This window comes from Tripterygium wilfordii, chromosome 13 (genome assembly GCF_013401445.1).
Source record: "Tripterygium wilfordii isolate XIE 37 chromosome 13, ASM1340144v1, whole genome shotgun sequence".
NCBI lineage: Eukaryota > Viridiplantae > Streptophyta > Magnoliopsida > Celastrales > Celastraceae > Tripterygium > Tripterygium wilfordii.
The window spans coordinates 13,276,622-13,299,494 of record NC_052244.1 but is presented as its reverse complement, the minus strand read 5'-3'; the positions used below and the strand labels follow the sequence as shown (position 1 = coordinate 13,299,494).

At 37.9% G+C, this 22,873-nt stretch overlaps 3 protein-coding genes across 3 annotated transcripts; 1 reads left to right on the top strand and 2 right to left on the bottom strand.

Annotated features, from left to right (window-relative positions):
- Positions 1-4,136: 4,136 nt before the first annotated feature.
- Positions 4,137-9,611, bottom strand: LOC120012614 (cytochrome P450 81Q32-like). The gene is made up of 5 exons (XM_038864050.1): positions 9,567-9,611; positions 7,908-8,011; positions 7,260-7,283; positions 5,361-6,333; positions 4,137-5,035 (listed from the first exon to the last, which is right to left on the bottom strand). The coding sequence occupies exons 1-5, from the start codon at positions 9,609-9,611 to the stop codon at positions 4,415-4,417; spliced, it is 1,767 nt and encodes a 588-aa protein (XP_038719978.1). The 3' UTR covers positions 4,137-4,414.
- Positions 9,612-15,215: 5,604 nt separating this feature from the next.
- LOC120011793 lies at positions 15,216-16,228 on the bottom strand. Its single transcript, XM_038862916.1, has 4 exons — positions 15,933-16,228; positions 15,751-15,849; positions 15,503-15,646; positions 15,216-15,430 (listed from the first exon to the last, which is right to left on the bottom strand). Exons 1-4 carry the CDS (start codon positions 16,173-16,175, stop codon positions 15,389-15,391), a joined length of 528 nt encoding a protein of 175 aa, XP_038718844.1. The 5' UTR covers positions 16,176-16,228; the 3' UTR covers positions 15,216-15,388.
- Positions 16,229-18,278: 2,050 nt separating this feature from the next.
- Positions 18,279-21,104, top strand: LOC120012288 (probable receptor-like protein kinase At2g23200). Its single transcript, XM_038863636.1, has one exon. The coding sequence runs from the start codon at positions 18,447-18,449 to the stop codon at positions 20,958-20,960; it is 2,514 nt and encodes an 837-aa protein (XP_038719564.1). The 5' UTR covers positions 18,279-18,446; the 3' UTR covers positions 20,961-21,104.
- Positions 21,105-22,873: the final 1,769 nt, after the last annotated feature.

Here is a 22,873-nt window from a genome sequence, read left to right as displayed (position 1 = left end):
AAGTCAATTTATTGAGAGAGGGGCATGGGAATAGAATCAGTGTACCATTTTGGTGCATCAAGAAAGAATTTTAAAAAATTTTCAAAATTATAAATGTTTAATATTTAACACGATGAATCTGATTTGTTAAATACATACAAACATTGATTTATTGATTTGACAAACATATAACGAGTATATGCATGTATGTATCAAGTTGTTTCATATACAGTAAAACTCATGCAGTTGTGCACTCATACCTGAAGTAATTCCACTGAGGAATAATGGTAGGCATCGGGGTAACTCCCAGCTAAGGAAACCTGGACGTAATGATTATTATTAACGTGTCCGATAGCGATAGCATCATGTTGATAATGTAGTGGAGGATTTGACTGTAGTGGTAAATATGTGAAGCTCTGTGCAGAACTAAGAACGTGTAGTATGATATTGTACCTTAAAACAATCAAGAGATCCATGTTTGACATTGTCATCCAGTACTGCTGCTCTATCTAATTCAAAGAAGTTCAGTGAATTGTGAACACCCAATGCGAAAAATTTGGTGGACTCCACATTGATAAACAAACTGGACGTTTGATTAAAACAGTGAAAGAAACTATAGTGATTTCTATTGTAGAGACTCTTAACCTGTAAATACTCAAAACTAATATAGAACACCAAACAAGTCAATTAAAATCGTACTAAAATATCTTTGATTCGGGGCGTCCGGATGAGTAACTGTGTCTGTGAGGCTCCCGAGGCTGAACAAAATCACTCCCATCAACAACATATGCAGTTGGATTGTTACGGGTGGTGGTGGCTACCTTTTTCTTTGTAGACAGACGCCCTCTAGTGTTGGTCTTCACAGTCGGTTCACAAAGAGAAGTTGTTGAAGGTCTGAATATTTCCCTCAATTTCCTTAGCCAACTGACTTTTACATGTCTTGGCTGTTGCTTGAATTATTTTGTGAACATTTGTACATCAGCGTTACAGTCGATGTCATCCTCTGCAAACGACTGACATTGCATTAGATCAAGCTTTCTCCAAAATTTATCAATGGCATCAAGCGGTACAGTATGACCTTCGCTCAAGTACATGGCTTGTTCGTGAGCACACGGTAGTCCATAGCTTCTACGAAGGTGACATCTGCATTTGTAAGAAATCTTTCCAACATCTTTTGACCACTCAAACTTAATCAACATCAAATTCAACGTCTCGATTGAAACAAAACCACATAAATCCCGAAGGTGCGGTATATTGAATCGGTGTTAGATGATGGTTCGACTACTCTCAATGCTAGCTTTGATAGCTATGTCCTGAGACAAGATAACCTGATGAATCCACGACATGGATCTCTCCAAGTCTGACTGTGACAAGCACAAATATCTTTTCAGCTTAGCATGCTGACTCTCGACCCTATTAGTCGTGTGGTTCCCGAAATCCAGATATCTGTCGGTCCAGGCAGATACAAACATCTCTTTATATGGTGTCAGCCACACATCTTTCAGATACTTCATCACTGCCGGGAACTTCTGTGAGACTATTTGAAGGCGCGCCATATTACTCATATACGCGCTTTCATTTTCAGACTCGATCACCGTAGTCCACATGCGGTAAAATGAATTCCAAACTCTATTGTCTTGCATTGATCGCTTGCATTGGGTTAAAATACTTTGATAGATGTGCCATCTACAGAGTAATTTCGAAGCCTCGGGAAATACCTGAGCACAGGCTTTCATCAGCCCCAACTCTCTATCCGTAATGATAATTCGTGGGCTAGTGCATCCATGCATTGCAGATTGCAAACATTCCAAAGCCCAAGTATAACTGGGCTCTTTTTTCTGAGTGTAAATATGCGAATGCTATGCAAAAAGTCTGACTAGTTAAGGTAACATCAACAATTTCAAGGAGAGGCAACCCATACCTGTTGGTCTGATATGTCGCATCTATCAACAACACGTGTGGGAATGCACGCAATCGATCCAGCGAGCCAGGATGTGCGAGGAACAAATCTTCGAGCTCATTGGTTGCATGGTTTGCTCGATAATCGAAAAAGTATTCTTGATCGTTGAGGAATGAGAACACAACTTGCATTTGTGATTGACCTGATCTCTCAGAGGTCTGGTGCTTACTGCGTGCATTATAAATGGTTCTGATGGTGCTCACGTTGTTCAGATCTCGATTTTTCAACTCCGCCAATATGTCCCGTGACTTGGCATTTTGTGCAGACATGTCAACCATAATTTGAATTTCAGATTCAGAAAGCCGACCGGGGTATGGATGTCCCTCCATATATAATGCAGGATCATGATTATGATCCGCACACTCCACCTCCAACATCCAATCATCGTCTAGCTTCATTTTCCTCCCTCCCGATTTGAACGGACATTCTATTTTTTTGGTGTCAGTCTGCTTCGTTGAGGGTTTCTTGCTCTGGTAATTGCCACTGCGATCACATTTGAATTGTAATCTGTGTTTTTTACCGAACCCACCAATATATGATCTATAAATGATGATGAGATATCCCAACTTGTGTCCGGTTTGTTGAACCCACTCGATCATCGATTGCCTTGATTTGAACACCTGATAATGTTTTAGTTCTAATTAGAAATTTACGAATATTCATTCAACATAACAAAAGTGCTCATATTTTGATTGATTAAAACATTATACCATATTAGTTTCAAATTCACATCTATCGTTAACTTTAATATTATCTACTATCTCGTCCACATGTTCGTGTTCTTGCTTTATTTCGACTGAGATAAAATCATCCTATGAACAATATAATTTACACTGAGTATTTACAAAAAAAAAACTATAAAAAATATTTACTTAAGAATATTACATCAGTATATTTATTTACCTATTCACTTGAACAACTTAACAAGTGGTAGTCGAAAATATCACTCAAGTAATCCATATCCACAATAGATCTTGACTACACTTTAACTACCCATAATAAAAAACCACTGCTATCTCTTGCAGTTTCTTAAAATACTCTATGAACTCTTCTCAATTTATAGATTTCTTACATATTGCTTGCATTGAATGCATGCATATCTTTCGACCGTTCATATCTTGGCTTTGTCAAACAAAGATTTTAACCAAGACTTGGCTCCACACACATGCAACAATTTAATTCATGCATGCTTCCTTTTTTTGTATTTTCTTCATTTAATGTACATGTGTAAACATATATGTATATGTACACGCCAACACAGAATATATTCTGTGCTAGACATAGACAGAGAATATATCACTCCAAACTCGTGCAGATATATTTCACATGCTGCAGGATATGTATGTAATATATATATTAGAATGAAATGACTTTAATATGACATTGACATGATAAAAAGAGAGTCTAGCATAAGAGTTTTAAATAGGGGGATTTTAATAGTGCTACCCACACTGAAAATAACGCAACACACTTGAATGCCCACCACCGACATTGGTTGTCGGTGGCTCAACACCTCATGAATGTAGAAAAAGATACTTTTTAAAACAAGTACAATTTTCATACAGTCGATAGAACTTCCATTATTGATAAGTACAATTTTCATACCCCAGTCGCATATTTGCATGTACATTTATTTATTTTTAGTTGCATGTACATTTGATTGCTTAAATATTAAAAAGCATTAAACTGTTGTGGATAATCCGTGATTATGCAATATTGGTGTTGGAAAAATGACCCAACACAATTATATGGTTTTTTTTAATGAAAGTGAATTTCATGCATATACATAGAACAAGTCAATCTGTATATTTGCTTGACCATCCATGTAGCACCGCGGCTCGAGTGCTCTCACAAGAATCTGTGGGCGTATGGACCGTATGAGGATGTGAGTTCTTAAGAGAGAGTTTGTAGCACCCAGCTCGAGTGGATGAGAGGCCACAAATCTTTATATTGTCAAGTTTGGTAATACTCTATCGAATTACAATGAGACTAAATCTCTTGTTTCACATTGCTCATAAGAAAATGTAAAGTATAAAATATAATAAGTCAAACTTATAAACTAGTAATAACTACTTTTCTTGTACTCAAACTAATGTGTTGGTGCTTGACCTAAGAAGATAAAGACGAACAAAATATTACTAGTGCGGAGGAACTAGCTGAATCCTTCACAAGTTACTTGTCCAATATATTTTTACCAGTTCTGGTTCACTGTAAAAATGAATAAAAAAAACATATCGAGATAAAGAGGCTCGAGTTCAAAGCAACTAATAGGAGTTTTACTTATTCTTCAAACACAAGAAGCCAAGAAGCCCAACCTTACTAAAATACATAACGCACATTAAAATACAGTTACTAATGATATCACAATACGAGGAACAGAAACACAACGCACAGACACATTCCACTTGCCACAACCATGATGGCAAAGTCTTATTCGTGATGGGATGGGCTTTACACACGACCTTCCCAAGCAGGCTAGAAAGCCTCGGGGAAAAGCTTATTCATGATCGGCCGGGCTTTACACATGGTCTTCAACGGGTCAAACTTTGGCACGACGACACCTCCCGTTCCTTCATCCATGGCAACTAATTTGTCGTCCACCCTTTTCCATTCAAAGCATTGAATCAGCGACGCTATACACAATCCAGTAATACGGCGGGACAGGCCTGATCCAGGACAAGCCCTCCTTCCGATCCCAAATGCTATGATTTTACTATTCTCATTCTCCCCCTTCAGAAATCTTTCTGGCTTGAAACTTGTTGGATCATCCCAGAGCTGAGGGTCCCTTTGTATAGCCCATGCGTTAACCAACACCATTGTGTTACGAGGGACGTGGTACCCTCCAAGTGTGCAGTCATCTGACGATACATGCGGGACCATGAGTGGCGCGGCCGGATACAGCCGAAGGGTCTCTGAAATGATGGCTTGAGTGTAGCGTAGCTTTGCGAGTTCTGGCTCCTCGACCAAGTTTTCTTCACCTACTTGCGAGTTTATTTCTGCTCGAGCTTTTTCTAAAATCTCAGGTTTGTTAACCAAATTGGAAAATATCCATTCCAACATAATTGCTGATGTATCAGTTCCAGCTAGCATCATGATCTGCACAACACACAAACGTCCAGTGAAATAGTATCTTTCAACGAATGATACAGTCAATGTTAGCTCGAAAATGATTAAAATACCAACAGTTGGTATTCCAACTTGGATGCACATGATTCGAATGAATTCGTGGGCTTCACATGTACCACGTGATGCACATGAAATTCTATGGATACAACTTAACAGTTGAGATAACTGTGATACCAGATGCTAGGATCTACCCCTATCATAACTGGATGTGCTAAACATAACTTAGGTTTAATTTTCAGAAGAAGAAACCATGAAATTTGCATGCAACAGGAAAGAAATTACTTTCTTGACTAACCATTATGATTCCTTTGATAATGTCATCTGTGTACTCATCTGGCTGTGATTTTTGGAAAGAAAGCAGACGAGAAAGCATGGAATTCTCACTCTCCGGACCTCCTCTTGCACTTCTATGATCATCGAGCAATCCTTGTAGAAAAGCATCGGACTTTTGACCAATTCTCTTCACTTTCCTCTCATACCTCCCAAAATCAGTCCACTTCAAAATGGGTAAGAAATCTCCTGGATACGTCGGTCCCGCATTGTTTGCAATGTCGTACATTATCGCCCTAAACTTCCTCGCTTCCGGTTCATTCTCCTTCTCACCATAGTATCTCTTCCCTACAACCATTCTCATAATAGTATTAAAGTTTAGCTGGAAAAATAATGACTGCAGCTCTACCTTGGCGAAACCATGGTGAGAACCACTAGACAACAGGCTTAGCAATAATCGCTTGACCTCGTCTTGTCTGATGCCTAAGAACGTGTTGAGACGTTGATTGGAGAACATTTCAATGGTGTAGATTCGGCGCAAGCTGCGCCAATGGTCTCCATATGATGATTGTGTGACGGTTGTGCTGTTGTAGCTAACGTACTTGTTTAAGGTATGTTTTGGTCGGTTGGCGAATATGATGTCGTTCTTCGTGAAACATTCCTGGAAGAGTGGGATTGATGTCAAGATAACCACGCGGCGTGAACCGAAGCGTAATGAGAAGATTGGGCCGTATTTTTCAGAGAGTTTGAGGAGTGTGTGATGCAAGGGTTGTTGTTTAAGGAGGTAGAGGTGGCCAAGAATTCCGAGAGAAGGTGGTCCGGAAGGGAGACTGTTTTTGTCTTTGTGGGTGGTTGTTGTTCTTGAGAGGTAGAATTTGAGTGCAAGAATGATGAAGAGAAGAGAAATGAATGAGTAGAAGACAGTGATGCCTTCCATGGATGATGAGCTTCGTTTTTCTTGGCTAGCTTCTGTTTTCGTGGTGATCGCTTCATCGAGGCTAAGTACATTTATAGATAAACGCAAAGGTGGAACCAAGCATACAACCCTAATAGAGGGTCCCTGCCCTTGTCATGCTGTTTTTTTGATAAGTCAGTACTCTTAGGTTGTGTTTGGTATCACTTCCAAAAATTTTGAAAACAAAAATAAAAAACAAAAACATAAAACATAAAACATAAAATGAAAACATAAAATTGAAACTTGTTTGGTTGAACACTTAAAACTGAAAACAAAAACTGAAAGCATAATAAAACAGAAAAAAATGTGTGTTTATGCTTTTATTTTCATAATAATGGAATATATCCACACCACTATATTTTTCATAACTGTAGCGTTTGCCGTGTCTATTGCAACGTAATTCACCATTGAAAACATCAGCATAAAGAAAAAAAGATAAGAAATAAAACAAAAACCCAAAGTATATTTGATCATTATCTTCATATCTCTATGTAATTTGCAATATGAAATCTTAAAGAAAGTGCGATATATAATAAGTGTAACTAGTTCTGTTTCCAAGACTTTTGAAAACCATTATTTCTTGTTTTCAAAAATTTTGAAAACCTGTTTTTGGTTTTCATAAAAACCAAAATAGAAAATACAAACAAACAATATTTTTTGTTTTTATTTTCTATTTTTTGAAAACTAAAACAAAAAACAAGAAACAAAAGTAATACCAAACAGACTCTTAATGTATTGAAGTTAAACATTGATAGGTCCCACCCCTTCTTTGCCCTTGTCATGCTAGACTAATCAAAAAATATAACTCCATTTTATTACGGACAACGACATCATACAAGATTATACTTTGGACATCAACATGCATGGGTCTAAATTCAGAGTGTCAATGCGCACAACTATTTTATGACATGGTAAGTTAGACCAAATTTTCCACAAGGGTATTTCTCTAGTGAAAATCCAATTCAATACCTTTCGAGTCCAAACCATTTGGCCCTAGAGATTAAAAAAAAAAAAAATTTATTTCTAAGTTATATCCAAAAGGAATATTCAAGATATCTAAATTTATCTTTTGAATTCGTTCATTGACAGCATGTCAAGTTGCACTAGACCACTCAGTTGGAAAAAGATCAAGATATAATAGTATGGAACGGTCATAAACAGCAAGGCAAGAAATAGACGAGGACTGATAGTATTCAGAGTTACAACAGAGATATTTCATTGCTCAAAAGTAATCATAAACCCCTCCAACAGTTGGTTTTTTTTTTGAGAGATGCATGCACTAGAACCACAGAATTTAATAACAATGGACATGGTATTTAATAATATTGATTGCAATCTTATCTTATTCATAAATGTCTTGCCCTTTGCCCACTATCTGCAATAACAATAGAGAATTGAGGGTTGGGGATAGGACGTGTGTGGTATTGAAACAATGAATTCTACTATATTGTATTTTTAAAAATAATGAAATTTATATTAAAACAATAAATTTTGAATAATGAATTCTACAATAAAAAGGTGAAATAAAGATATTATATTGATTAAATCAATGAAATAAATATAATAGATTTCCATAGATGACCAAACTGATATAGTGATGGGCTAGATGTCATTTACAAAAAAAAAGTCCTCATCTCACAAGGTTCTCTCATCTGGTCATTTGACAATATCCATAATCCTACCAACATAGTCGTCATCACTCCCTTCTTTGACCCATATAGCTACCAATTTTAGGCATGAGAAAAATGCCGCATAGAAAATCAAAAAAAAAAATTAGGTGAACACCCTAACTAAGCAAGGACAGTCAAAATTCGAGGTCCGTACGTATTGTTGTAAATCCACACCCCCATACACACCAACAATATTGTCCGCTTTGGGTTGTCCGATTCCTGTGGATACATCGGGCCCGCACGGCTTTGTTTCTTCTTAGGCCCAAGCAGGTGGGCTAGGCCCAACCCACTCAAGCCTAGGAAAATGCCTTGTTAGTGGTAAGAGGTGGGCTTTGGCCTTATAAATAAGGCATGAGTGCCCACATCTTTAGATGTGGGACTTTTACACTCCCCCGCACTTGTGGGCAAGGTTATGCCAGACCCAACAAGTGGAGTAGAGGTCATGTCCAACAGGAACGAATTGCTCCGATACCATGTTGTAAATCCACACCCCCATACACACCAACAATATTGTCCGATTTGGGTTGTCCGGTTCCTGTGGATACATCGGGCCCGCACGGCTTTGTTTCTTCTTAGGCCCAAGCAGATGGGCTAGGCTCAACCCACTCAAGCCTAGGAAAAAGCCTTGTTAGTGGTAAGAGGTGGTATTTGGCGTTATAAATAAGGCATGAGTGCCCACATCTTGAGATGTGGGACTTTTACACGTATGATCTCCAATTGCAAAAATGGGATGAGGCCCGTAGTTTAGTATGGTGGGTTTTTTTTTTTTTTTTGGGGAAAACAAAAGCTTAAAGCCGCATGCAATCAAAACGAACCATGCTGCGTCGTACGTGGAGGCCCGAGAACCGCAGTGCAAAAATATTTGTATCCAACGGTTCGTAATTTTTTTTAATTTTGGAAATTATTTATATTTAATTTTATTGATTTTACGAATCCAATGAATTTTTTTTTGTTCCAAATGAAAATCAAATTCGATATGAAAAATACGGAATAAATCAGATTTATATTCAGCTATTCGTAATTGTCATGTTTTTTTAATATTGAATTTAATTTTTATTTTAGACAAAATAAAAATATCATGATTTATTCCGATTTATATTCACGACTTGAAAAAAATTAAAAAAATTATTGTGGATGTTGTTAAACTACAGGGGCCCCTTCATTAAGGTTGTACTTGATAGGGTGCCAACGCCACAATTAAAGATTTTTTTATGGGTTGTTAAAGGAGTATCTCCAAATATTTTAACGGCGTTGCTATATTTACCCCATATATTACTCTTTTATATTTACTTCTTTCGCCCCTTTCTATCAAACGTATATTTCATATCATATCATCTTTTTGGTGAGTGTGAAGACCGTGGAATTACTACAATCTCCTCTTTCGAGAAAAGGGTATATACATTATTTTTGGCTTCGTTGTGATGATAATAATATTGACAATGTGCATGTGCCATGCAATCATTTCCTGTCAGGAACTGATACGTAAGCTGTGACGTGAGAATGAGCTATATATGTCCAATTAGGTGAACAAATCGCGAAGTTTACAAAACACGTGCATAATAAAAAATAAACCCATGTCGCCAACAATTCTCTCTCTACCACTCACAATCTCAATTGAACACTTCGACGCATAGTCGTAAACCAAACCCATATCGCTGGACAACAAGTTTTGTTTCTTTTATCCTTACAGCTCGGGGAGCCGTCTGAACAGTTGAGGGGTTGGAGCAGTTTTGAAACTCGTTTTTCAAGTTGATATCTAGTTAGGAATGTGATTGTTAGGAATGTGATTGATATCATATTTATAATCAAAACATCTTAGAGAAGGACTACTATAAAATTGAATTAAGAGATTTTATACTACGGTAAATGCTAGTGGTTTATTAGTGTTTTTAGTAAAGAGAAATCAAAGTGCCATGTGCGGTGAGGGAAAATTGGGTTCTGTTTGGGTTTGTTGGTGATGTAAAAGTCCCACATCGGTTAAAGATGTGGTAACTATGCTCTTTATAAGGGTTAAGCCCACCTCTTACCACTAACAATGCATTTTCTTAGGCTTGAGTGGGTTGGGTCTAGCCCACCTGTTTGGGCCTAAGGAGAAACAAAGTCGTGCGGGTCCGATGTATCCACGGGAACCGGACAACCTAAAGCGGACAATATTGTTGGTGTGTAAGGGGGTGTGGATTTACAACATGGTATCGGAGCAATTCGTTCCTGTTGGACATGACCTCTACTCCACTTGTTGGGTCTGGTGGCATAACCCAACCCACAATTGCGGGGGGGTGTAAAAGTCCCAAATCGGTTAAAGATGTGGTAACTATGCTCGTTATAAGGGCTAAGCCCACCTCTTACCACTAACAAGGCCTTTTCCTAGGCTTGAGTGGGTTGGGTCTAGCCCACCTATTTGGGCCTAAGGAGAAACAAAGTCGTGCGGGTCCGATGTATCAACGGGAACCGGACAACCTAAAGCGGACGATATTGTTGGTGTGTAAGGGGGTGTGGATTTACAACAGATGAGTGAAAATTGAGTGTGTGATCATACAAATTTTCTACACAATGGATTTTGTCTTGATTGTTTTTTGATAATACCCTTGATTTTTTTTCTCCTGTTTTGGAGTTTTCCATGTATATCCTTGTATTGAGATTATACAATTTTGAAGTCTCTTGGGTTCTGTTTGGGTGTTGGGTCTGGTGGCATAACCCAACCCACAATTGCGGGGGAGTGTAAAAGTCCCACATCGGTTAAAGATGTGGTAACTATGCTCTTTATAAGGGCTAAGCCCACCTTTTACCACTAACAAGGCCTTTTCCTAGGCTTGAGTGGGTTGGGTCTAGCCCACCTGTTTGGGCCTAAGGAGAAACAAAGTCGTGCGGGTCCGATGTATCAACGGGAACCGGACAACCTAAAGCGGACAATATTGTTGGTGTGTAAGGGGGTGTGGATTTATAACAGATGAGTGAAAATTGAGTGTGTGATCATACAAATTTTCTACACAATGGATTTTGTCTTGATTGTTTTTTGATAATACCCTTGATTTTTTTTCTCCTGTTTTGGAGTTTTCCATGTATATCCTTGTATTGAGATTATACAATTTTGAAGTCTCTTGGGTTCTCTTTGGGTTTCTTGTTGAGGAAAAATTGAGTGTGTGATTATATAAATTTTCCACACAATGGATTTTCTCTTGATTGTTTTCTGATAACATCCTTGATTTTTTTTCTCTGGTTTTGAAGTTTTCCATGTATATCCTTGTATTGAGATTGTTACACTTTTCTATTTTAAATTTCTATATCGTGTGATATTTTTGTTAAGAAAGATAGTGGGTTTAATTTTTCAACAACATCTAAATTGTTCTATGGACTGTATCGAGTGGGCCGCCCAACTTACATTCCAACCCAGGACTAAGGCTAGTATGGTTGCACGTCATTCTCGTCAATTATTTTGACAAGTAGATGAAGGCATGAAATAAATTATCATGTCAACATTGACACTACAATCATCGCAACATTATTATGTCACAGGCTGGCTTTGAGTTTTAGGCTTGTCAATTGTCCGCTATGTGTCTATGCCATTGGAATTGAGTGGCGGGGGCCAGCAGTAATTTATTATAATAGGTTCCGTTGTATTTGTAATGTGTTTTTGGGGTAAAAATTTTGTTTTTATTTTTAAAAATCATACATGTGTAGTGTTGATCATACCGAATCCAACTATATATTTTTTGTTTGAAACAAAATTTAAATTTCATCTGATCAAAACATCAAATATTTTGAATTTATATCTAAGTGTAACTGTCAAATTATACATTCATGACTTGTTGACCCACCAACAACCAATGCCGTTGGGCATTCAAGTGTTTTTGCATTATGTTTGGCTTCGCTGTGATGATGATAATAATATTGGCATGTGCCATGCAATCGTTTTATGTCAAGAACTGATACGTAAGCTGTGACATTAGAATGATCAGCTATATATCGAATTAGGTGAACGATCGGGAAGTTTACAAAACACGTGCATAATAAAAAAACATGCTGAAAGATTCTCAAACTTTACCTCTTCAAGCCAATCATATCATATACCAAAATGATATACATCACAATCACAATACTTGATATTTCGATGATATTAGTTTCTGGGTTAGACGCTAGAATCCAAGTAACTTTGTGAGTTCCACATATTTCACATGACATATAATTCAGCTACTGAGATTAATTTAGCTGCTAAGATAAATCAAATATCAACGGTTGAGATTTTTATCATAGTTATATTATAATAAGAGGCAGGTTGATTTTGTAGGGATAGGGGCTGGAATTTTTAGTATATGAAATCCTTAAAATTCTTGAAATCTAAAACATTATTATAATCGTGCAGTCCCAATTCAGACAGCAAAACAAGCTAAAAGTTAGATGGATGCCATGTCAGCTCCAAATAAATTGTATCTAATAAGTCAAAAATCCATCTTTACTCTTCATCTTCCTCTCTCATGTTATCGACCGGCAATCCTCTCTACCACTCAGAATCTCTATTGACAGCATCTCATCTCTAATTGGAGATAAAACTTATACATCGGAAATCCACAACGTTGGCAAACAATTTTATTTTATTTTATTTTTTTTCTTTTTAAACCGGGAATGCCTCAGCTCAACAGTCACTTTGTGATCCCTGAGCTAGTTTTAAACCCGAGCCTTACTATCATAACCCGCATCATGATGACAGACGCTTTAAACCGGGTGGAGATTCGTGTGGATAAATGGGCTGAAAACCTTGAGAAATGGGCTACAAGGCTCACGGAACCAAAAAATTCCTGCACTTTGTGATCCCTGAGCTAGTTTTAAAACCCGAGCCTTACTGTCATAACCCGCATCATGACGACAAACACTTTAAACCGGGTGGAGATTCGTGTGGATAAGTGGGCTGAAAACCTTGAGATATGGGCTGCAAGGCTCATGGAACCAAAAAATTCCTGAGAAATATCAAACATCCTAACTAGTTTCGAACTCTAAACCTTAGACACTTTTAATCATTTCCTTAAGTCCAAAGAGGTAACTAACTATGCTATCACCCACCAACAAGCTGTTAGCATCGTCATGATCAAGCCAATTTAAGTCCGCCGTTCCAAAGGATTCAGCACTTCGAAAAAGTTTTTATTTTTTTCACCACATCTGCATAGATCACTTGAAATATCTTGTGGTTGGGATGAAGATCATACATCAAAAAAAGGTGTTTGCAGAATCATAGTAGCCGGATCGGTCATGGTTGGTCGGAAAAGGTGTCATTGGACGATGAAAACCTCCAACGACGACGAGAGAAAATATATGGAAAAATAATAATTATAACTGTGAATGCAAGATTAGATTAATGGTTTAGATTTCAAGAATTTTAAGAATTCCAACCGGCAATCAGTACTCTTAGTAACAAAAAAAAAAAAAAAAAGGACTGCCAGAAGCTAGAGATCCAACAGAGCTTAAGCAGATAAGCCCGAGACGAGAAATCTATGGAGGAGGAAAATGAGACTGGTAAAATCATACCATTCACATTCACGATCAAAAGGAGAGGCTGTCTTGGAGCGGGCCTGGCCCAGTTTGTTTGTGGATTGGGTTTAGGGTCATTGGTTCAGTGTCTTGGGCCTGACCTAAGGTCAAGCAATTGAAGCCATATGTAAAGCCTGGCCCATTATCAATAAACTTTCCCTAATACTTTTTAGGCTTTTAGCAATTTTTGGTGGAGGCCATGCGTAAAGCCCGGCCCATTACGAATAAGGTTTTCCCATCATGGTTGAACTTTGGGACAAGCATAGTATTTGTCAATGGTGATATCAATAGCATCCATTTAGGCTCATTTTGTGTCTCTGTGTTTTTGTTGCCTAAGTTTCTTTTTAAGAGTTAACAAAAACTGGTAAAAATGTCTTTTAGAAACCTTAATCTTATTTGTATGGCTATTTTTTAATACGATAATATTTGTATGGTTCAGTTCCTATTAAGTAATGACTTTTTTAAATAAATATAAATGTTATAATTTGAAGAAAGAGGTGAGAAGGAGAAAAATAAGGTATGAGAAAGGTTTTGATCCAAACCACTTAGAGTGTGTTTGGATTGAGGGATTTGGAGGGGAGAGAAGAGAAGGGAAAGGGAGTTTCCTTCCAATTCCCTTGTTTGGATAGTTTATAAAAAATTGAGGGGAGGGATTTGAGGGGATTTGGGAGGAAGATCCTTTTAAATTTTTGTCAAAATTCTTTCCTCCCAAAATGGAGTCATTTGGAGAGAAGAGATTACTAATTAAGTTACTTATAAGTTAAAAACCTATTTTACCCTTGGACATAACACTTAAACATAAAAAATAAGGATAAACTAGTCAATTAAACTACTTTTCTTTCCTTTCTTTTTTTATCTATCCAAACATGAGAGAGGGAAATGTATTTTCCCTTCCATTCTCTTCCCTTCTCTTCCTTCCCTTTCCCTTCTCTTCCCTTCCCCCTAAATCCCTCAATCCAAACACACTCTTAATGTATTATTCATATTTTGGGCCCAATTTCAATGTGACTTTGTCATTTTAGAAAGTGCCTCCAGAGTTGGAGGGTGATGAGTCCATCTCCAAAACTTGAGGCATTGTTTCACCTTTGATTTTTTTGGCTATTGACTCGGCTTTGTCACTTTAATGGGCGCTTCAAGAGTTATTATGTTGGGTCATGTTTATAAATCATATTGTTTGATTTTCGCCAAGCTATGTGAGATTTTATCAATCACCCGTATTTGTGGGCTCGATTATCCGAGGCCCAATAAATGGGTTGTACGGATTAGGATTCTTGTAGTGTCCCACCTTATGAGTATTCTATCAATAAAGACATCCGAGAAGCCCAATGGGTAATCCAAACCGGTGAAGACATTTTTAGGATTGACGTATACTTTGATATCATGTTATAATTTGAAGATGTGAGAAGAAAGAGGTGAGAAAAAAGTTTTCGCTACATTTTGAATCCAAAACTCGTGAGACTTTGTCAGAAAAGGCAGCTCAAGTGTTGGATGGTGATGAACCCATTTCCACAACTTTGACATATTATTCGACCTTTAGCTCTTTTGGCTCGGCTTTGTCCCTTTAATGAAGAGCTCAAGGGTTATTATGTTTGAACATATTTATACCATTTAACAATTCGTTTGTGTTAAGTGTGTAGGGTTATTATTGTGTAGGGTTATTATGGTTGTAGTTGAAAAACAATTCGCTTGGTGAGACTTTAACAATAAATAAATAATGACGAATGGGAAACAAAGATAGTTGGCGTGGCTGAATTTTTCTTATTAGATAGTTGCATCAAAGTCCAACATCCTTATCCAATCTTTTCTTGGTGCGGTGTCTCTTTCAAATACAAAATAACATAAGAACGAAAAGTTTATGAAAGCCAATCTAGACCCCTCTCCCCTCCTCTCATGTTTGACAATGCACATTCAACAACCCTCGCTCCTATTTGGCTTGGAGGAGACGAAACCCTGACGATAAAATCAAACACACAATTGAATTAGATAGCGAATTACAAGAACCCATATTAGCTATTTCGCTACCTGATCATCTTCAACGCTGGGAATCCAGTCGTTTGTTGCAGGATTGCTACCCGTGGCAACCACCCTAGTATTTACTTCTCGGAATTGAATGGCAAATCGATTTTTATCTTCATCTCCCACCATCCTTATAAACCCAGTTCCGATCTGTAAGAAGATAAATCAAATCAGTCACTGAGACATTTTGGCGAACACAAGTAGATCCGGTCTAAAAAAAATGAAAAACCAGTCATGAAAGGTTGATACAGAACCGTGTGATGCTGCTGGTCAATAGATTTTAGTTCTTGGTAGTACCGCGTTTCCACAAACTCATCTTGCACTGAATCATATCCCTCAACCGCAAACACAACCTGGATGGGTTCAGTGCAGCGGTTACAGAAAATCTGTAATTGGAAACAAGAAATTAGATATCTATAGACGAGTGAAGTAGAACCAGAGATTGATTCTGAAGAGATAGAAGCTTGTCGAGTTCAGGAATTGCGTGATCCAAGCTGGAAAGATCCGCGGAAGTCTTTGAAGGGGCAGAATCGGATTCACTTCTACTGGGTTTGGTAGGTCGTTTTGGAGCCAATGATTCGAACTGCGCTCTGACTTGATTGGCAAGTTTGAGCTGTTGATCTGGATCTAATACTTCATCGCTCCGGCTTGGTTTCGTAAGCGTCCATTGACCCACCATGATTTTAAACTCACGGCCTTCTTCAATATACTTTCTTCTTCGCTGAATTTCTGTGCTGGCTTTCTATTCTTTTAAAGGGAAGGAGAGAAAAACCGAGGCAATGGAAAGTCGGAAACTAGGGGCCACAGTAAAACAGCCTGTCCAGCTGGGCTTTATTGTTATTGGGCTTACCGTTCTAAAAATAGTAAAATACCTCTCTGAGGCCCACCTTTTCGTTATCGGACCATGAAGTGAAACCGATGCGTAGCTGTCCAAAGAGGACTTTTACTAGGTTGGGCGTTGTAGCCTATCACGGCCCAAATATTATTTTTAGGGCACAACCGGACATGATTTTATATATTTTTTTAAGAGATTTAGTTTGGATTAAACTCGGGAGTAAGGTCATCAATCTGTGCTCACAAAAATTTCTCAGAGTAAATTAGATCAAAATCCAGTGCAATAGTGTGACTAACAAAATTTTTGTTTAAAAGTGAGAATCGAATTGAGAACCTCACGAGTTCATACATTTGACACCAAACAAGATTGATTACCAATTACCAAACTCAGTAACAGTAATGATTTTCTCTCTGAAAAAACCCCAGCTTGTGTTCCAAACAGAGTCTATTTGCAGAATGAATCTTATCTGCAACGGTTGTTCTTTAGTTAGAATGAGACAAGCTCTGAAAAAAGGTAAGTTAAGGTTGTGTTTGGTATCACTTCCAAAAATTTTGAAAACAAAAATAAAAAACAAAAACATAAAACATAAAATGAAAACATAAAATTGAAACTTGTTTGATTGAATACTTAAAACTGAAAACAAAAAATGAAAGCACAAAACTGGAAAAAAAAGAAGTGTGTTTATACTTTTATTTTCATAATAATGGAATATATCCACATCACTATATTTTTTATAACTACAGCATTTGTCGTGTTTCACCATTGAAAAAATTAACAGAAAAAAAAAAGATAAGAAAAAAAACAATAACCCAAAGTATATTTGATCATTGTCTTCATATTTCTATGCAATTTGTAATTTGAAATCTTAAAGAAAGTGCAATCTATAATAAGTGTAATTAGTTCTGTTTCTAAAACTTTTAAAAACCTTTTTTTCTTGTTTTCAAAAGTTTTGAAAACTTGTTTTTGGTTTTCATAAAAACAAAAGAAAATGCAAACAAACAATATTTTTTGTTTTTATTTTCTATTTTTTGAAAATTAAAACAAAAAACAAGAAACAAAAATGATACCAAACATACCCTAAGACTTCTATTGATACTTGTAACTCATCATGAGCTGCTTTTACTTGGTGAGCTCTTTAAGGTTTCTACAAGATGATTCATGGAGATATTTTTGCAATTTGCATTCAATCCCTTTTGGACAAAATTTCCACGGGTTCACAGTTGCAATTTTGTCATACCTTTTGGTTAAGGGTGATCAAACTTTACTCATTTCGGAAGATGGAATTTATTAGATCCGGATTAAATCAATTTTGAACATTGAAAATAAGTTATATGTTTGAAATTTGGGTCCATAATACAAAAATTTTGTAGGATTTAAAATAGGGTCTGGATCCAAGCACGTAAATTTTATCCGATTTACTTGTCTAAACCCTAACTCGGATTAAGTTATTGTCTGATTTATTTGTTTAAATTTAAACCAATTCGGATTTAATCAATTAAGTAAATTCAAAATCCAATATGGATTAAAATTTGGATATGTAAATATTTCATAAACACATATTATTATTTTGGAATATTGGGTTGTAGATCTCTTTTTTGAGCACTTACTTTATCTAACTTTTATCGGCAATTCCATTTAGATAAAAGTTAGATATTTGATAAAACTTTCTTACATATTTTTATATTTTATATCTATAATATAACTATTTTTTATAGTTAATATTAATTATTGAATTTTCGTTTAGTAATTAGTTTGATTAATTCTTTATTAATTCTATACTGAAATTATTTCAATTCATTGTAATTCGGAATGAAGATTGAGTGGACTAAAATGTCGGATTACTAATTCGTGATAGGATCCGAAAACGATTTTTTTCCCCACCCCTACGTTTGATCCTAGAAGTTAATGATCAAATTGTCTGCTGTCCGTATGCGGACCAAAAGCTTATTGACTCCGTTCAATTATGAATTTTCATGGTTGATTTTTCAACACAAATGTCCCTGCCTTGACTCGTTGACCTGTCTTTACTAACACAAATCTTCTTCACCTCTAAATCCCAAAAGCTCTCAGTTCCCAGATTGTCTCTCGTCAGCAAGTGAGCTTTGAACTTGTATCATGTTTATGGAGAATATTTGCAGCAATAAAGCCCGAAACTTATTGTTTTTTCTTCTTTTTTTCATCCAGTTCTTCTTGCTTCCTGTACCCTCTTCAGCTTATACCCTCCCAGACAAGTACTTCGTCAATTGTGGTTCAAGAACTAATGTGAACTCGACCCACCGGACTTTCATCGGGGACATGAACTCTGGCTCCCCAGGACTTAGAGGGCAGAGTTTCACTGTCAAGAACAGCAACCCACCAACTGACCCATCACCACTTTATGAAGAAGCAAGAATTTTCAGGAATGAATCTTCATACAAATTTGATATGGAAGCCACTGGGACTTGTGTGGTACGCCTCCATTTCTTTCCATTCTCTTCTCCTGAAAACCTCTCCACCGCAATTTTTGACGTTTCAGCTTCTGGGTTGGTGCTATTGCGTAATTTTACTGCTCCAATCACTGGTAACTCTCCTATAATAGAGGAGTTCTTTATTAGTATCAGTGTTGGCAAATTGATAATGGATTTTAGACCTCATGAGTCGTCATTTGCCTTCATTAATGCCATTGAAGTTTATATTGCCCCTAAATTATTTTTTCCTGACGAACTTGAACATGTCCAGTCGACTGGAAAGAAGGGGAAGTATACGGGCATAATGTCTAATGTGTTGCACAAAATTCACAGAATAAATGTTGGAGGTTCTCCTCTGACTCCGGATAATGACACTTTATGGCGATACTGGGTTCCTGATGATATTTATCTCTCTAATCCAAGTGCAGCCAAGAACAGTACGGTTTACACAGAGAAGCCTAAGTACCAGGGAGATGCTAGTGAATACATTGCTCCTGATTTTGTGTACCAGACTGCCAAGGAGATGAATATAGATACTAATAGGACTTCAAACATTTTCAATGTATCCTGGTCTTTTAATGTCAGCAAGAATTCTACATACTTTGTGCGCTCTCACTTCTGTGATACTCTCAGTTTGTCGCAAAATTCTCTGTCGTTTTATATGTACTTATATAGTCGGTTCAGTCAAGAAATCGATCCCTTCAATATGACTCGCAGTTGGGCAGCTCCGTTCTTCTATGATCATGTGGTTGATTCTGATGGTTCTGGACTATTGAATATCAGCATAGGCCCTAATGCAGGTTCTGCAAATGCCTTTTTGAATGGGCTGGAGATTATGGAAATTGTGAAACTTGGTTCTGTTTCTGTGGGGAATGAACACAAGAAAATGAATGTCGTTATTGTCTTGGTTGTTTCAGTTGTTGGAGTACTGACCCTTGTCTGCATTTTGGCATTTTTGTTATTTTTGGGTTCAAAATGTAGAAAGCCAAAGACTATTGAAACTTCGGACTGGCAACCGCCGCCGGCATATGGAGGAGGGAGTTCTCACGATAGGTTGTCTCAGGGCACCCCTCTTTGTTCTCCAGTTGCTAACTTGAACCTCGGATTAAAGATATCTTTTTCTGAGATTCAGTTTGCAACAAACAACTTTGATAAGAATTTGCAAATTGGGAAGGGTGGTTTTGGGATTGTGTTTAAGGGAACTCTCAAAAATGGCATGAAAGTGGCTGTGAAACGAAGTGAGCCAGGTTCAAGCCAGGGCCTTCCAGAATTCCAGACTGAGATCCTGGTTTTGTCCAAACTTCGGCATCGCCATCTTGTTTCCTTAATTGGGTATTGCAAGGAAGGGTTTGAGATGATACTGGTCTATGAATTCATGGAGAGAGGGTCCTTGAGGGATCATCTATACAAGACAAATTTGCCTCCTTTGTCATGGATGCAAAGGCTTGAAATTTGCATAGGGGCGGCAAGGGGTCTCCATTACCTGCATAGAGGTTCAGCTGGCGGATTCATACACCGTGATGTCAAGTCCACTAACATCTTGCTGGATATCAACCATGTTGCTAAAGTAGCCGACTTTGGCCTTTCAAGATTGGAATGTCCAGATGAAACCAATTTTAGCACGGATGTTAAAGGCACATTCGGATATCTGGATCCTGAGTACTTCACAACCCTACAATTGACCGAAAAATCTGATGTTTACTCATTTGGAGTAGTTCTTCTTGAGGTTCTATGTGCAAGACCAGCCATCAATCAAGTGCTTCCAATAGAGGAAGTGAACCTAGCTGAATGGGGAATTCTTTGTAAGAAAAATGGAATGCTTGAGCAGATTGTAGATCCTTATATAAAGTCTCAGATCAAGCCCAACTCCTTAAGAAAGTTTGCTGAGACAGCTGAGAAATGTTTGCAAGACTACGGTGCTGACAGGCCTGCTATGGGCGATGTGCTGTGGGATTTGGAGTATGCATTACAACTCCAGAAAACTGCAAGACACAGAGAACCACACGAGGACAGTGTCACCGTCACCAATGCTTCAGCAGCAGTAGCAATGTCTCATGTTCCAGATTTTTCTTCTACCAGCTTCGCAAATGAGAAGGATAGTATACCCATATTGGAGAATAATAGTTCAAGCAGATCAACAAGTGAAGTTTTCTCCTCACTGAGAATTGACAATTCCAGATAATGTATCTTCTTGTTGACTGTATTGCATCTTGCTATTTGTAATTCTGGTTTCCTAAAACTGTTTATATTTGCATCTGCATAAATCACTTGATGATTTTTGTCAAGTATATGTATATCTCTCCGTAGAACTTCGCCACTTTCTTTGAGAAAGAATTGAATAATTTGTGTTGTATATTCATGTTGTGAGGTTGTACATTATATAGTTACATTGAGAGCCCTAAATTAGGGAAACTAAATCAATCAAATCAACCTAATTCTAGGAAACTAAATCAAAGTAATTAAAGGGAATATTTACAACCCATAATTACAAGAAACGTAATATTCTCTCATAATTCCAACACTCCCCCTCAAGCTGGTGCGAAGAGATTGACGAGACCCAGCTTGACAAGAGATGACTTAAGTAAAGAAGGACCTATTGGTTTAGTAAACATGTCCGCAGTTTGAGCCGACGAAGGAACAAACCTAGGAGTGATAATGCCAGACCGAACTTTTTCCCGAATGAAATGGATGTCAACTTCTATATGCTTAGTTCTTTCGTGAAGAACTGAGTCGGATGATAGCATGATGGCAGACTTGTTATCACAGAATAAAGAGGACGAGTCTGTTACAGAAATACCCAATTCAGTGAGGAGAGAACGAAGCCACATGATTTCGCATGTACCTTGAGCCATAGCACGATATTCAGATTCAGCTGATGATCGAGAAACAACTGCTTGCTTCTTACTTTTCCATGAGATAAGATGATTACCCCGGAAAGTACAGAAGCCAGAGGTAGAACGCCTATCACTTATGGAACCCGCATAATCAGCATCAGTGTAGCCCGAGAGATCAGATGGTATATAGCATGAGAGACTAGATGGTGGACCTGACATCTCTCCAGAAGCATAGAATAATCCGAGACCAGGGCAAGATTTGAGATAACTGAGAATATGATAAACAGCATCCAAATGGGAAGTACGTGGAGAATGCATGTACTGACTAACAACACTAACAGCAAGCATGATATCTGGTCTTGTGTTTGTCAAATAAATAAGACGTCCCACAAGACGCTGATACATTGATGGATCTGATAAACAATCTCCTGAGTCTGGTGATAGCTTGAGGTTAGGAATCATAGGAGTAGAGGCAGGTTTACAACCAAGCATACCCGTATCCTGCAGAAGATCAAGAACATATTTCCGCTGGGATAAAAATATGCCACGGCGAGAACGAGCAACCTCAATGCCAAGAAAATATCGGAGGGGACCTAAATCCTTAGTATCAAAGGATTTTCGCAGATCATCCTTTACCTGAACAATACCTGGGGAGTCATCTCCAGTAATAAGGATATCATCAACATAGACTGAGATAATAATGCACTTGCCCTGAGACTGGCGACGAATGAAACATGTGTGATCCGAGTGACACTGAACAAACCCCATAGCAAGCACAACTTCACTGAAGCGGCCGAACCATGCCCGAGGAGACTGCTTAAGGCCATAAAGAGATTTCCGGAGACGACATACTTTCCCCGAATACTCCCCCTGGCCGTGAAAACCTGGTGGAGGATCCATGTAGATAGTTTCGGAAAGGTCCCCATTGAGGAACGCATTTTTAACATCCATCTGATGTAGAGGCCAAGAGTATGTAGCAGCAAGAGAAACAAGGAGACGAACTGTAGTAAGTTTCGCAACTGGAGCAAACGTGGCTCCAAAGTCTTTGCCGGGAATCTGAGTGAATCCTTTGGCCACAAGACGAGCCTTATAGCGATCAACCGAACCATCAGCCTGGTACTTGATAGTGAACACCCACTTACAACCAACAGTGCTCTCACCAGAAGGAAGATCAACAAGGTCCCAAGTATGATTACGTTGTAGGGCATCCATCTCTGCTTCCATGGCAGAGACCCACTTAGGATTCTGGAGAGCAGAGTGG

Excerpts from the sequence above, each read along its gene's own strand:
- LOC120012614 (XM_038864050.1), bottom strand. The coding sequence starts at position 9,611 with ATGGGTTTGGTTTACGACTATGCGTCGAAGTGTTCAATTGAGATT. Across the intron at positions 8,012-9,566 it reads CGAAGTGTTCAATTGAGATT|CTATATGGGTCAAAGAAGGG; the intron begins GTGAGTGGTAGA and ends TAAAATTGGTAG. Across the intron at positions 7,284-7,907 it reads GAGATGAGGACTTTTTTTTT|GGCCAAATGGTTTGGACTCG; the intron begins GTAAATGACATC and ends TTTAATCTCTAG.
- LOC120011793 (XM_038862916.1), bottom strand. The coding sequence starts at position 16,175 with ATGGTGGGTCAATGGACGCTTACGAAACCAAGCCGGAGCGATGAAGTA. Across the intron at positions 15,647-15,750 it reads TTGACCAGCAGCATCACACG|ATCGGAACTGGGTTTATAAG; the intron begins GTTCTGTATCAA and ends ATCTTCTTACAG. Across the intron at positions 15,431-15,502 it reads CCAGCGTTGAAGATGATCAG|GGTTTCGTCTCCTCCAAGCC; the intron begins GTAGCGAAATAG and ends TTTTATCGTCAG.
- LOC120012288 (XM_038863636.1), top strand. The coding sequence starts at position 18,447 with ATGTTTATGGAGAATATTTGCAGCAATAAAGCCCGAAACTTATTGTTT.